The sequence below is a fragment of the Mustelus asterias genome, chromosome 13 (genome assembly GCF_964213995.1).
Source record: "Mustelus asterias chromosome 13, sMusAst1.hap1.1, whole genome shotgun sequence".
In the NCBI taxonomy this organism is placed as follows: Eukaryota; Metazoa; Chordata; class Chondrichthyes; order Carcharhiniformes; family Triakidae; genus Mustelus; species Mustelus asterias.
The window spans coordinates 8,926,895-8,942,839 of NC_135813.1; the positions used below are offsets into that span (position 1 = coordinate 8,926,895).

The following is a 15,945-nucleotide window of genomic DNA, read 5'->3' on the forward strand; positions in this document are numbered from 1 at the left end:
CTTCAATTCTGGCCTTGTGTGAGTGTCTGTGTGGAGTTTGCGTGTTCTCCCTGCGTCTATGTGGGTTTCCTCTGGGTGCTCCAGTTTCCTCCCACAGTCCAAAGATGTGCGGGTTAGGTGGATTGGCCACGCTAAATTGCTCCTTAGTGTCAGAGGGATTAGCAGGGTAAATATATGGGGTTATGGGGATAGGGCCTGGGTGGGATTGTGGTCAGTGCAGGCTCGATGGGCCAAATGGCCTCTTTCTGCACTGTAGGGATTCTATGATTCTATGAGGAGATCCCACAGTTGGAGACAGCCAGGCGAGTTGCTCAGTCGCTTTGTTACTTCAGTTTGACCTTTTATATATATAATTATTTACTGTTGGCAATGAAGTCTTTGTTAATGCAAGCCACATTGAGTTGCCCTCGATTTATTACAGCTACACAGGAATTATTGCCTCTTTTTATCAGTAGGCTTACATTAACACTGCAACGAAGTTACTGTGGAAATCCCGTAGTTGCTACACTCCGACGCCTGCTTGGTATAACAAGGGAGAATTTAGCATGGCCAATGCACCCTAACCAGCACGTCTTTCGGACTGTGGGAGGAAACCGGAGCACCCGGAGGAAACCCACGCAGACACGGGGAGAACGTGCAAACTCTGCACAGACAGTGTCCCGAGCCAGGAATCGAACCCGGGTCCCTGGCGCTGTGAGGCAGCAGCGCGAACCACAGTGGGTCAATTAGGGGATTGAAGAATGGAGTAAATATAGACAGCATTCCTATCTGCACATTGGGCATTGTGTTTCAGTCTGGCTAGAGTATTATTAGCCCCTCCTCAAAGCAGGCTTGAGAAAGGACTGTCTATAACCATTGGAAGTCTTGCCCTGTATCTCTATTGGCCATCAACACCATTCATCCAGCAACCCAAAGTTCAATGGTGGGTCACATTCTTTCGGGAAGCTGCTTGCCATTCCCACGCTCAAGTGCAGAACCACACAACTACATGGTAAGTGGACTGGGACACATCTCATGCACACGACTCGCCAAACCCTAAAGAAATGGTCCCGTCTTTCGCAGAACCTACTTGAAGCAACTCAACCTAAGCTACTAGGGCCAAGATCACCTACCTAATGCCGCTTCTGGGTGCATGAGAAACAAGAGATGTCAGCAATAAAGTACCATCAATGGTCATAATTAATGTTGTCTGAAATTTCCAAAATGGTTATTGGTGGACTTGAATCTACTTTAGAGTTCAGCACAACTTTTGCATGATGAGGAAAATTAGAGCATTCCTACATCTGTGCTACTGGCACGACAGAGCGATTATCGGCTGTCTGGTTTTAATGAGATTCCCCTTTGCCCCGTGCTTTCTTCCTGATCTCGTAACCGGCACACAGTGTGTAAGATTCCAAATCTGAACGTACTTTCCCGTTGCTTTCACCATGATACCAAATTTAGGGAGCAATTTTCCTCCTAAAAAATAGCGTGCTGACCGGGAGAATCGCGTGTGCACCGATTCGCAAGATTCACACATGCATTCCTGACGCGCGCATATCTCCCAGCGACGGATATTCGGCGCGGTCGGGACCACGCTGGAAACATAGAAACATAGAAACCCTACAGTGCAGAAGGAGGCCATTCGGCCCATCGAGTCTGCACCGACCACAATCCCACCCAGGCCCTACCCCCACATATTTACCTGCTAATCCCTCTAACCTACGCATCTCAGAATTCTAAGGGGCAATTTTTACCGTCGGAACCGGCAGGTAAGTGATTTTAATCTTATTTTAATGTTATTTAAATGTGATTATCGGGCCTGCGACTGAATTCTCCGGGCCCCATAGCATCTCCCACCCCAACCCCCCAAGTACAATTTCATTCCAGCGGGGTTTAGAGTAGCTCCCCACTTTCAGAGTGAAGGGGGGAGGCAATCGGGGCCCCCAGGGGGTCAGGCGGCGGGGAGGTGGTGCCCCCCTGGGCATGGGCACCCTGGCGGTGCCAGCCTGTGCCCCCCGGCACTACCCAAGGGGCAAAGTGCCCATGCACCTTTGCACTGCCCACCAGGAATAGGGCAGTGCCAAGGGAGTGGGGCCTGTTATGGGTGGGGCCTAGTGGCGGGGCCTAGAGGGCGGGGCCTAGAGGCGATCAGTGGGGGTCGGGTGTCCCCCTGCCACTCTGCCATTGGGATTAATCGGGGCTGGAGGGAGGCCAGCGATCAGGGCGGGCTGGGGGAGGGGGAGGGGGGGGGGTCATCTGCCGGGGTGGTCTGCCTCCTGTGGGGGAGGTCTGCCTCCCATGGAGGGGGATCTTCCCCCCATGGGGGGGTTCTGCCGGGGTGAGGAGGTAGGGGGAAATCATCACTGCTTGAGTGGGGGGGCGGGGGGGCTGGAGATTGGGGCACTCCTAGACGGGGGGAGGGGGGGAAATCGGGGCTGGCCTGGGAATGCTTGTGGAGGCCGCGATCGGGCCCTGGGAGTTTTGGCGTGTGGGGGGGGCATGCGCAGAGGCCCGGAACTGGCAGAATCGGCCCCACCCCCCGAGCTTTTAATGATATTCCCAATTGTGACTTCCGCATTGCACAGAGTGCGGGAGATTTGAGTCTGAACTCCCACTGAAAAAACAGTTATGATTTACACCAGTTTTCCCGCGAATTCAGCACTTAGAACTTTTTTGGGAGAATCGCCCCCTTAATTCTTTTCTCTAATCATTTGTGGGATGTGGGTGTCATTGGCTGGGCCAGCATTTTTGCCCATCCCTAATTGCCCCTTGGCGTATTCGACTATTTCAGAGGGCTGTTTAAGAGTCACATTGCTGTGGCTCTGGAGTCACATGTAGGCCAGACCAGGTAAAGACGGCCGATTTCCTTCCCTAAAGGACATTAGTGAAGCAGATGAGTTTTTACGACAATTGATGATAGTTCCATGGTGACCAGAAAACTTTTAATTCCAGATTTTGTTTTCCATTGAATTCAAATGTCACCATCTGCCATGATGGGATTCGAACCTAATTCCCCAGAGTCTCTGGATTACTAGTCCAGTGACAATACCACTACGTCACTGTCTCCCCAGTTGGTCACATCTAGCCTGTTCTTAACTTCGTGCTGAATGGAAATGCTACTGGAGAAATTGCAGAAGTATAGAAACCCTACAGTGCAGAAGGAGGCCATTCGGCCCATCGAGTCTGCACCGACAACAATCCCGCCTAGGCCCTATCCCTGTAACCCTACGTATTTACCCCGCTAATCCCTCTAACCTACGCATCCCAGGAAACTAAGAGGCAATTTAGCCTGGCCAATGCACCTAAGCTGCACATCTTTGGACTGTGGGAGGAAACCGGAGCACCAGGAGGAAACCCACGCAGACACGGGGAGAATGTGCAGACTCCACACAGACAGTGACCCAAGCCAGGAATTGAACCCGGGTCTCTGGAACTGTGAGGTAGCAGTATTAATCACTGTGTCACCGTACTACCCAAGACTGTTATGACTTATTAACACAAGGCTATTTCACTAATGGGCCCTACTTGTCCTTAAAAACAAATCCTTGCCATTTCCCACTTGGACTGATCGTTTCCTGCACAGAACCTTCTGGACTTTACATCCCTCTGAACAATGGATCCTTCATTCTAAATGCCCCTTGTATAACCATACATTATAACTCTCTCTAGATTCTGCCAATGATGTTCAGTACGGTGCTTTGTAAGTGCTGTGTACTGGTATAATGTTCATAACGCATGGTTTAAAGAAATTACTTGTCACAATTATAAGGAAGGGCAAAAGGGGCTTAATTTTCCTTCTACATTATTCTTAATGCACGACATGACACATTAAATCTCTGCCCAGAGTATCATAACACTATTATTCACTCCCTTAATATAAACAAATCTACTAACATGGTGCAGACGGGAGGTTAGCACAGGCGTTGTGCTAGTTTGCCTAACACAGTGAGGAAAAGACCCCACGTCCCTTAACCTGGGAGTCCTGTTGTAATTTTTTCATCTCATTTTCTGACAACCTCACTTTTTCCTCTGCTTGTCACCTTCATAAATCCTTTGCTCTCAAAACTGCCCACCATTTTACCTGACTGATTCACTTGCCCTCCCTTCTCAATGCATTCCTCTTCCTCAGCGCATTTTAAAAATTCATTCGTGGGACATGGGCATCACTGGCTGGCCAGCATTTATTATGTGGAGATGCCGGCGTTGGACTGGGGTAAGCACAGTAAGAAGTCTCACAACACCAGGTTAAAGTCCAACAGGTTTATTTGGTAGCAAATACCATAAGCTTTCGGAGCAATGCTCCTTCGTCAGATGGAGTGGTCTCTGTTCTCCATTTATTGCCCATCCCTAGTTGTCCTTGGAGGGCAGTTGAGGGTCAACCACATTGCTGTGGGTCTGGAGTCACGTGTAGGCCAAACCAGGTAAGGACGGCCGATTTCCTTCCCTAAAGGACATTAGTGAACGAGATGGGAACTGACAATCGACAATGGTTTCATGGTCATCAGTAGATTCTTAATTCCTTTAATTTTATTGAATTCAAATTCCACCATCTGCCGTGGCGGGATTCGAACCAGAATCCTCAGAACATTAGCTGAGTTTCTGGATTAATAATCTAGCACTAATACCACTAGACCATCACCTCCCCACAGTTTTGGGTCTTTAATTAGTCTCTGTGACCACCTCTCCTCAGAGCCTCACCCGCTAATGAAGTGCAGTAATGGTTTTTTTGAGCTGCAGCTTGCTCCCAATTTGCCTGTCACTGAACCATAGCAAGGAGTGAGGTTCTTCACACAAGTGGTAACCGATAGCAGGCGGGAAATCTTTGCCTTTCAATCGCAAGCCAATGAAGCGGAACTTGTGGCTGTCCACCAATAGAGTGTGCAGCCTCACACATTGCAACGTCCAGTCTGCCCATCAAGGGTAAAGACTCGTTTCCTGGCCTCGAGGTGTCTGACACGGGCATGGCACCCGGCTCAATATACACCTGCCTAACCTTGCCAGTCACATCACCTTTCTATGGTATTCTCAATCTGACAGGAGCAATTTTAGTAGCAGGATGGCGTGAAATTCCTTTGCTGACTAATTCAGGGAAAGGGTTGATCTATCTACAAGTTGGGTCAGTTTAGCTCAGTTGGCTGGACGGCTGGTTCCTGATGCAGAGCAACACCAACAGAGCGGGTTCAATTCCAGCACCGGCTGAGGTTATTCATGAAGCTATTCATGAAGGCCCCGCCTTCTCAATCTTGCTCCTTGCCTGAGGTGTGGTGACCCTCGGGTTAAATCACCACCAGTTAGCTCACCCCCCTCAAAGGGGAGAGAGAGAGCAGCCTATGGTCATCTGAGACTATGGCGACTTTACCTTTTACTGGTGACACCAGAGGGTCATCATTTCCAGCCTCCAGCCCTTTTGTATCTGACGACCATAGTCACGGAGTCATTACAGCACAGGAGGAGGCCCTTCAGCCCCCTCAAGTCTATGTCGGAGTGATATGGCTCTGCTGTATAGTTCAATGGGTTTGCAATATAACTCTTGTGCTGGTGAGCTTAGTAGCGGTACCAGCTGGAGTTTGCCCACTTCACTGCGATCACGGGATAGAAAGTTTGATAACTGTGGTGCAAGGGTTCCATATGCTCAGGTTACATCCCTATGCGCATTATCTTCAAAACAGTTAAGAGAAAGCAGGGTGGGACCTGTATCTTTTACAGATGCACCATAGAAAGCATTCTTTCTGGTTGTATCACAACTTGGTATGGCTCCTGATCTGCCCAAGACCGCAAGGAACTACAAAGCATCATGAATGAAGCCCAGTCCATCATGCAAACCAGCCTCCTATCCATTGACTCTGTCTACACTTCCCGCTGCCTCGGTAAGTAGCCAGTATAATTAAGGATCCCACCCACCCCGGACATTCTCTCTTCCACCTTCTTCCGTCAGGAAAAAGATACAAAATTCTGAGGTCACGTACCAACTGACTCAAGAACAGCTTCTTCCCTGCTGCCATCAGATTTTGAATGGGCCTACCTCGCACTAAGTTGATCTTTCTCTACATCTTAGCTATGACTGTAACACTACATTCTGCACTCTCTCCTTTCCTTCTCTATGAACATTACGCCTTGTCTGTATAGAGCGCAAGAAACAATACTTTTCACTGAATGCTAATACATGTGACAATAATAAATCAAATCAAATTGAAATTGTGAATAGTACGCGCAGGGCTGCACTCAGAACATTTGTGCATGGACCTCACTAACGAGTTTCTACTCCAACTAGTTTCTTTAACATCAGCCATAGAGGTCTCACTATACTGAAGCCCACCTACCCCCCCATATCACCCAGTTACTACTCGACTCCTAATACCTTTTTGGAATTGTAATCTCCCATCCTTTGACACTTAAAAACATGCTGATCCAGACCTCTCAAACTCTCCGACCAGCCTCCCTCATCCTGGATCACCTCAGAGGAACTTCAATCACCCTGGTAAAATCTAAACTTTGGAGGTCTTTGTGGAATAGCTTCAATTCCATTTGGGATCCACCTCTGATATAATGGATGTCGCAAATTGCCAACTGCTTCAAAGAGAAAGGTTGCAGCAACGCCAGAACAGATGCAATGGGCCAAATGGTCTCATTCTGTGCAGTAACTGTTTCTATACTTCCATGACGAAATAAGGCAAATATTCCACACTTTGCTGCATTTGATGTCCTTCAAATGCTTCCAAAGCCAAACAGAGTCATTCAGAAATAATTTACTCCTAATCCTAAAATTTGCCTTTGAAAGCCACTTGTTCACTGGCTTGGATGGAACACCCTTTCCCCTTTTTGTAATTTTCCATGCATCCCCTGTAACCTCCGCTCCACTTGACGAGACAGACTTGGGAACGGACTTTCCCAAAACTCTCAGGAACTTGGCAGCACATTGGCCACCCCCTTTTTTGGTCCTCGGAGAAATACAGTGCAGCTCATAGGAGACTGCGCTCAGGGAACCAGCCGAGGACAAGGGCACCAACCTCACCCATGGGGTGGATCATGAGGCAAGGCTTAATGGTGGTCAAGTCTGACATTCAATCTGGGCTCTCCAGACGGAGGGAGCGAATGTCCTCACATGTCTGTAATGTTTCCTTGCCTACAATGAAGCATCTCGGAGTGTTACTTGATGAATGTGAAGAACATGACTATTATCACGCTTTGTGTGACGGCCATTTTGGAATGTCTGTAATGTTTTTGCAGATACCTTGCCAATAAAGTATACTTTTGCAAAAAAGAATTGCGCGTTTTTTAGCAAATCATTAATTTTCGACATATAGCGTAACAGGTGGATTCAACATACCTCTGTTCTGTGTTAAAGAGAGCAAAGATGTGCTTGCTTGACATAAATCCCTTCTCGATGTCGCGCAGCTTCAGGTTGTCAAGTGGCAACATGTATTTCTTCTCTTTCTCCTGTAAGACATCAGTGTTGAGCAATTAAACATCTGAACTTGTTCGACCAGAGGGAGGAGGATGGGTAGGTGCAATGTACTTTTTCTTTATTCATTCGTGGGACTTGGCTGTCACTGGCTGGGCCAGCATTTATTGCCCTTCTCCAGTTACCCAAAAGCAGTTGAGAGTCAACCACATTGCTGTGGCTCTGGAGTCACATGTAGGCCAAACCGAGTAAGGACAGCAGATCTCCTTCTCTAAAGGACATCAGTGAACCAGATGGGTTTTTCTGACAATCGACAATGGTTTCATGGCCATCAGTAGATTTTTAATTCCAGATTTCTTTTATTGAGTTCAAATTCCACCATTTGCTGTGGTGGGATTTGAACCCGGGTCTCCAGAACATGGGCGGCACGGTAGCACAGTGGTTAGCACTGCTGCTTCACAGCTCCAGGGACCTGGGTTCGATTCCCGGCTTGGGTCACTGTCTGTGTGGAGTTTGCACATTCTCCTCGTGTCTGCGTGGGTTTCCTCCGGGAGCTCCGGTTTCCTCCCACAATCCAAAGATGTGCGGGTTAGGTTGATTGGCTATGCTAAATTGCCCCTTAGAGTCCTGGGATGCGTAGGTTAGAGGGATTAGTGGGTAAAATATATGGGGGTAGGGCCTGGGTGGGATTGTGGTTGGTGCAGACTCGATGGGCCGAATGGCCTCTTTCTGTACTGTAGGGTTTCTATGATTTCTATGAAACCGAGTAAGGACAGCAGATTTCCTTCTCTAAAGGACATTAGTGAACCAGATGGGTTTTTCTGACAATCGACAATGGTTTCATGGCCATCAGTAGATTTTTAATTCCAGATTTTTTTTATTGAGTTCAAATTCCACCATCTGCTGTGGTGGGATTTGAACCCGGGTCTCCAGAACATTAGCTGTGTTTCTGAATTAATAGTCTGGCGATAATTCCACTCGGCCATCACCTTCCCCACTTCTCCCTGTGATGAGTAAAATTTCATTACAAATTGTATCACATTAAGCTAATTCATTTGTTATAGTTAAACTGTGTTGTTAAATAAAGTTTGTTTTGACAAAAGCTTTCCAGTTTGTCAGTGGAATTGGGCCTGTAGTAAAACATTGTATCCGTACACCAATGTCAAAATAGCAAATTGCTGTGGTCCAGTCTAACTTCATAATATACCTAGGGGTTTCTGATTTGTACCTTAACAACTTTTGCCACGATTAGCACTCTTCATCCCTTAATGACACCACCACTGTGAGCAATTTTGGGCCCTGTGTCTAAGGAAGGATATGCTGGCCTTGGAGCGGGTCCAGAGGAAGTTCACGAGAATGATCCCGGAAATGAAAAGCTTGATGTATGAGGAGCGTTTGAGGATTCTGGGTCTGTACTCGATGGGGGTTGAGAAGGATGAGGGGGGACCTCATTGAAACTTACAGAATACTGAAAGGCCTGGATAGAGTGGACGTGGGGAAGATGTTTCCATTAGTCGGAGAGACTAGGATCTGAGGGCAGAGCCTCAGAATAAAGGGACGACCCTTTAGAACCGAGATGAGGAGGAATTTCTTCGGCCAGAGAGTGGTGAATCTGTGGAATTCATTGCCACAGAGGGCTGTGGAGGCCAGGTCATTGGGTGCATTTAAGACAGAGATAGATAGGTTCTTGATTGGTAAGGGGATCAAAGATTATGGGGAAAAGGCGGGAGAATGGGGTTGAGAAACTTATCAGCAATGTTGGAATGGCGGAGCAGACTCGATGGGCTGAATGGCCTCATACTGCTCCTGTATCTTATTAACACTCCTCTTTGTCTTATATCCAGGACAGATTCGCCCATATTTTCTTTGCCCCGAACTATCTCTGCTCTTCTGTTCTGCTCCACCTCCTCCACACCCTTTCCAAGAACATAATTCTACACACTTCAACCTTCCTTCAGTTCTGTAGAAGATCCTAAACATTAAGTCTTGTTTCTCTCCACAGTTACTCTCAGGCCTGCTGAGCTTATCCAGTATTTTCTGTTTTTATATAAGCAATGTTTCTTCTTGGGCTTTTAAAAGCCCATGGATTGGGGAGGATGAGACGGAGGGCGAGGCATTGGACAGATCCGAGGATTTGAATCAAAGAAACCCTACAGTGCAGAAGGAGGCCATTCGGCCCATTGAGTCTGCACCAACCACAAGCCCACCCAGGCCCTATCCCCATATCCCTATGCATTTACCCTAACTAGTCCCCCTGACACTAAGGGGCAATTTAGCGTGGCCAATCCACTTAACCCGCACATCTTTGAACTGTGGGAGGAAACCGGAGCACCCGGAGGAAACCCACGCAGACACGGGGAGAACGTGTAGACACCGCACAGTGACCTGAACCGGGAATCGAACCCGGGTCCTTGGCGCTGTGAGGCAGCAGTGCTAACAACTGGGCCACCTTGAGATGAAATTAGTCTGATTGCGACATGACTCCACAAAGTCTTGCGGAATGAATTCTTTGGCCACGAACAGCCTGTGAGTAAAACATCATCTCCAATGAACACTTCCTGAAAACACATTCACACACTAATCATGTCCTCATATTTTTCACCCGTCCAGCCTGGGTTTTCTTCCAAGTGACTCACTCGGAGATAAACTTCCATCCAGAAAATCTAGTCAGGGTCAGGTTGTTCTCCCGAATGGGTTGAAGATGCTGAAACGGAATGGGTTTTCTGTGTTTAAAGGGCTGACTTTTCCAGGTGGATTTCATTCGGGAAGCAGGTCGACCCACTGCCAAATCGGATCATGGGAGAAATTCCACCGATTGGCTCCCAGGGCTGGGACATTTCTCTGATGTGCGAGGCCTAACCCGGAGGAGCTGGCCAGCCTCCTCCAGAGGGCCGCCGGGGTAAAGGAAAGGCGGATCTGCTGCCTTCAGAGAGGCAATTAAATCTGTTTAATTAACCAGCACCTTCAGAGGCAAATGCTACCCGTCTGAGCCAGTGAATCACAAGGCTGGAAATTGACTTGTGCAGTGCCTGTCAGTCAGGGGCTGGTCAAAGCACCAGGACCCCAACATAGGGTCACTGGCCGGAACGTTACCATCCCGCCCGCCACAGGAATCGGAGCGGCTGAGGGGCGGACCATGGAAAGGTCCGTGGACCTCGGGTGGGATTTTACGGTTTCAGATCGAGCGAGGCCATAAAATCGGTAGCACAGTGGTTAGCACTGCTGCTTCACAGCTCCAGGGTCCCGGGTTCGATTCCCGGCTCGGGTCACTGTCTGTGTGGAGTTTGCACATTCTCCTCGTATCTGCGTGGGTTTCCTCCGGGTGCTCCGGTTTCCTCCCACAGTCCAAAGATGTGCAGGTTAGGTTGATTGGTCAGGTTAAAAATTGCCCCTTAGAGTCCTGAGATGCATAGGTTAGAGGGATTAGCGGGTAAATATGTGGGGGTAGGGCCTGGGTGGGATTGTGGTCGGTGCAGACTCGATGGGCCGAATGGCCTCCTTCTGCACTGTAGGGTTTCTATGATCTATGAAAATCCCACCCAAAGAGTCATACAGTGCAGAAAAGGCCCTTCGGCCCATCAAGTCTGCAACTCTCACCAACTTTTACAGATGCATCGCAGAAAGCAGTCTTTCCGGTTCTATCACAGCTTGGTCTGGCTCCTGCTCTGTCCCAGACCACAAGAGACTACAACGGGTCGTGAATGGACCCAATCCATCACACAAACCAGCCTCCCATCCATTGACTGTCTACACTTCCCGCTGCCTGGGAAAAGCAGGACCAGACGCACCCCGGACATTCTCTCTTCCATCTTCTTCTGACGGGAAAAAGATACAAAAGTCTGAGGTCACGTACCAACCGACTCAAGAACGGCTTCCTCCCTGCTGCCGTCAGACTTTTGAAAATGGACCTACATTGTATTACGTTGATCTTCCTCTACACCCTAGTTATGACTGCAACACTACATTCTGCACTCTCTCCTTCCTTCTCTCTGAACAGTATGCTCTGTCTGTATAGTATGCAAGAAACAATGCTTTTCACTTTTTACTAATAATAATAAATCAAATCAAATCAATATCTACCACGAAAGGCGTGTTAATCCCATTTTCCTGCACTTGTCCAATACCCTTGAATATTATGATATTTCAAGTGCTCATCCACATGTGTTTTTTAAGGTGTTTAAGGTTTCCAGCCTCGACTACAGTGGTGGACAGGAAACATCAGCACATTCTCACAAGTGCGTGGGCCACAGTTTTGGATAAGGACAACAAACTCTCCTTTATCCACAATCTGAGGCAGGCAATTAGTCTGTTTGCATGTGAAAAGAAAGGGCCTAATGTGGTTTTTAAGGTCCACCCCCATTACACTTCCAGAACAAGGCTGCCCCAATTTGTCACCAGGATGTGGGTGTTGCAGCAAGGCTGGCATTAACTGCCCCGTCTCTCTGAGAAGCTGCTGGCAGAACTGATATAACTCAGCGGTTTGCTAGGCCGCTTTAGAATCAAATCATGTTGTTGTGGGAATGGAGTCACAATTAGGCCAGATTAGGTAGGAGTGGCAAATTTGCTCCTCTGCGTGGCATTATTCAGAGAATTCCTACAGTGCAGAGAGAGGCCATTTGGCCCATCAAGCCTGGACTGACGCTCCAAGAGAGCATTCCATCCAGGCCCAAGCCCCGCCCTATCCCCATAATCCCAACCATTTACCCTGCTTATCCCTCAAACCGACACATCATAGGACACTAAATGGGCAATTTAGCATGGATAATCCCCCCAATCTGCACATCTTTGGCGTGTGGGAGGAAATCTGAGCACCCGGAGGAAAACCACGGGGAGAACGTGCAAACTTCACACGGTCACCCAAGGCTGGAATCGAACCCAGATCTCTGGCACCGTGAGGCAGCAGTGCTAACCACTGTGCCACCGTACCGCATTAGTGAACCAGTTGGGTTTCTGCAACAATCTACAGCATCAAGGATACATTTAATGATACCAACTTTTTTATTTCCAGTTTTTTGTTATTGCTGAACTCAAATGTTCAAGTTGAGGTTTGAACTCTTGGTTCTCTGGCTTCTTGTGTCCAAGCCCACGGATCCACAACCCAGATCAAGAATGACACATCAAAGACTGGGCCTGCCCTCTCTGGCTAAGGTAAAAGATAGTAAGAAGTTTAACAACACCAGGTTAAAGTCCAACAGGTTTATTTGGTAGCAAAAGCCACACAAGCTTTCGAGGCTCTGAGCCCCTTCTTCAGGTGAGTGGGAATTCTGTTCACAAACAGAATTTATAAAGACACAGACTCAATTTACATGAATAATGGTTGGAATGCGAATACTTACAACTAATCCAGTCTTTAAGAAACAAAACAATGGAAGTGGAGAGAGCATCAAGACAGGCTAAAAAGATGTGTATTGTCTCCAGACAAGACAGCCAGTGAAACTCTGCAGGTCCACGCAACTGTGGGAGTTACAAATAGTGTGACATAGTGTGACTACAACTAGTGTGAAATAGTGTGACACTGATAGCCAAGTTCCGCACACACAAGGACGGCCTCAACCGGGATATTGGGTTTATGTCACACTATTTGTAACTCCCACAGTTGCGTGGACCTGCAGAGTTTCACTGGCTGTCTTGTCTGGAGACAATACACATCTTTTTAGCCTGTCTTGATGCTCTCTCCACTCCCATTGTTTTGTTTCTTAAAGACTGGATTAGTTGTAAGTATTCGCATTCCAACCATTATTCATGTAAATTGAGTCTGTGTCTTTATAAGTTCTGTTTGTGAACAGAATTCCCACTCACCTGAAGAAGGGGCTCAGAGCCTCGAAAGCTTGTGTGGCTTTTGCTACCAAATAAACCTGTTGGACTTTAACCTGGTGTTGTTAAACTTCTTACTGTGTTTACCCCAGTCCAACGCCGGCATCTCCACATCATAAGGTAAAAGATCCCATGGCACTATTTCTATGTAAAACAGGGGGAGTTCTCCACATACTATCTCTCCCTCCCTCACACCTTTTCTCCCTCCCTCATCCCATCTCTCCCTCCCTTGCACCTTCTCTCCCTCTCTGATCATGTCTCTCCCTCCCTCACACCTTCTCTCCCTCTTTCGTCTCATCCCTTCCTCCCTCACACCTTTTCTCCCTCCCTCATCCCATCTCTCCCTCCCTTGCACCTTCTCTCCCTCTCTGATCATGTCTCTCCCTCCCTCACACCTTCTCTCCCTCTTTCGTCTCATCCCTTCCTCCCTCACACCTTCTCTCCATCTCTCATCCCGTCTCTCCCTCCCTCGCACCGTCTCTCCCTCTCTCGTCTCATCCCTCCCACCTTCTCTCCCCTTCTCTTCCCATTTCTCCCTCCCTCACACGTCTTCTCCCTCCCTCACACGTCCTCTCCCTCTCTCGTCCCAACTTTCCCTCTCTTGCACCTTCTCTCCCTCCCTCATCCTGTCTCTCCCTCCCTCACACCTTCTCTCCCTCTCTCGTCCCATCCTTTTCTCCCTCACACCTTTGCTCCCTCCCTCGTCCCATCCCTCCCTCTCTCGCAAAACAGCGAGTGGAGGGAGAATGGGGATGTGGCACTGCATTCACTGGCTGGAGTTTTACCGGCACGCCCACCCCGATTCCGGAGGCAGGTGAGGCTCGGAGAACGGCATTCTCCATTAGCCTTGGGCGGGACGTGCCGGTAAAACTCTGCCCATTGTGAATTGACCGCATCCATGTTTCAAGATGGCGCCGGAGTGTGGCAACTCTTTGTGAACTATGTATGGGTATGATTTGTACAGATAGCACGCAAATCAATACTTTTCACTGCATCTCGGTACAAGTCACAATAATAAATCAAATCAAATGACTACACTTCACGGGGTATTCCATTGGCTGCAGGGTGCTTGGGGGAAGTTGCGAAAGAAAGCCACCACGTAAACGCAAGTCTTTCTGTTAGAAACATGAAGGAGCTGGTCACTGAGGCTGAAACAAAATCTAGTCCTTTAATCCTTTCTGAGGAAGCTATAGAGACTGAACGGTTATGTCTTGCTGCCAAACCAGCACACTCTTAACTGCAGGGGTGCAAAAGTTTAAGATTTCCTTTCATCTGGCCAACAGACACACCCTCCGCAGACCTTTGAGACGGCGGAACTAGAACTCAGCATTGACAGAATCAAGACTTACAACTGGGTCCAAGCAGATTCTCTCATCTAACTCATGCCATTCTCAAACAAGTCACTTTTTTTATATATGTGTATAATACACCGCTGAGGTTTAGTCTGGGGATGGAGCAGCTCTTAAACGACATTGAGAATTCCAATTTCCTTCAAAGAGTCTGCCCGATATTAGTGCCATCTGTTGTTAATAATCCAACTTACTGAACTGTCTGCACCGTTTCATTATCAGAACTGCTGATTCCACTAACGCAAAATATTTCCAGCTGCACTATTTTAAGGCACGCACTTTAAACAAAACAGTTCAGGACTGTTTGTAAATGTGGCCTTTTTTTCCCTAATCCGTGCGCTTATCCCAGTTTATTCAAACTCGCCTCTAAGAGGACCTCAGTGCGGCAGCCAGTGGCGCGGCCCTGTCTGATCGGGTTTCCAGAGCACCGTTGCAAACCACGAGAGAGTGCGTGCAGCCCCCCACCCCGGCCCCCTCACCTCCCCCCCTCTCCCCCACCACCGGAGGCGACAGCAGGATTACTGGTGGGGTTTATCCTGCTCTTCCTCACTACGTCAAGAATGTCAGTGTTTGCGGATATTTATTATGGGGGGGGGCACCAATTTGGAAGCCTGCCCCCCACGTCCCAAAAGGGGGGTGCAACGCGGACAATAAAAGTGACTGCCTCAGTTCGCGAGCAACACAATACTGTCAGGAACAAGGGCTACAGGAGGCCATTCAGCCCCTTCAGCCATTCTATAAGACTATGCCTGATCTTCTACCTCAACCCTGCTTCCTATCCTTTTCCCCATATCCCTCAATTTCCTTACTGCTCCAAAATATATCAATCTCTGTCTTAAATATAGAGCAAAAAGTCTCTCAAGACCAGGTTAACATCCAACAGGTTTATTTGGAATCGCGAGCTTTCGGAGTACTCACCTATGAAGGAGCAGCGTTCCGAAAGCTCGTGATTCCAAATAAACCTGTTGGACTTTAACCTGGTGTTGTGAGACTTCTTACTGCACCCATCCCAGTCCAACGCCGGCATCTCCACATCATGAATATACATTGCATCCTCAGCTCTCTGGGATAGAGAACGCCAAAGATTCACAACCCTCTGTGGCACAGTGATTAGCACTGCTGCCTCACAGCGCCAGGGACCCGGGTTCGATTCCCGCCTTGGGTCACCGTCTGTGCGGAGTTTGTACATTCTCCCCATGTCTGCGTGGGTTTTCTGCGGGTGCTCCGGTTTCCTCCCACAGTCCGAAAGATGTGCTGGTTAGGTGCATTGGCCGTGCTAAATTCTCCCTCAGTGTACCCGAACAGGCGCCGGAGTGTGGCGACTAGGGGATTTTCACAGTAACTTCATTGCAGTGTTAATGTAAGCCTACTTGTGACACTAATAAAAAAATAAACATC

General features: G+C 48.3%; 1 protein-coding gene across 1 annotated transcript in view; it reads right to left on the reverse strand.

The window, feature by feature from the left end:
* dnm1b (dynamin 1b) overlaps positions 1–15,945 on the reverse strand; it is a 265,941-nt gene that overhangs the window by 44,022 nt on the left and 205,974 nt on the right. The window contains exon 16 of the mRNA XM_078227525.1: positions 7,310–7,419. Coding sequence (XP_078083651.1) covers positions 7,310–7,419 — 110 coding nt within the window. The remainder of the gene's footprint in view (positions 1–7,309; positions 7,420–15,945) is intronic.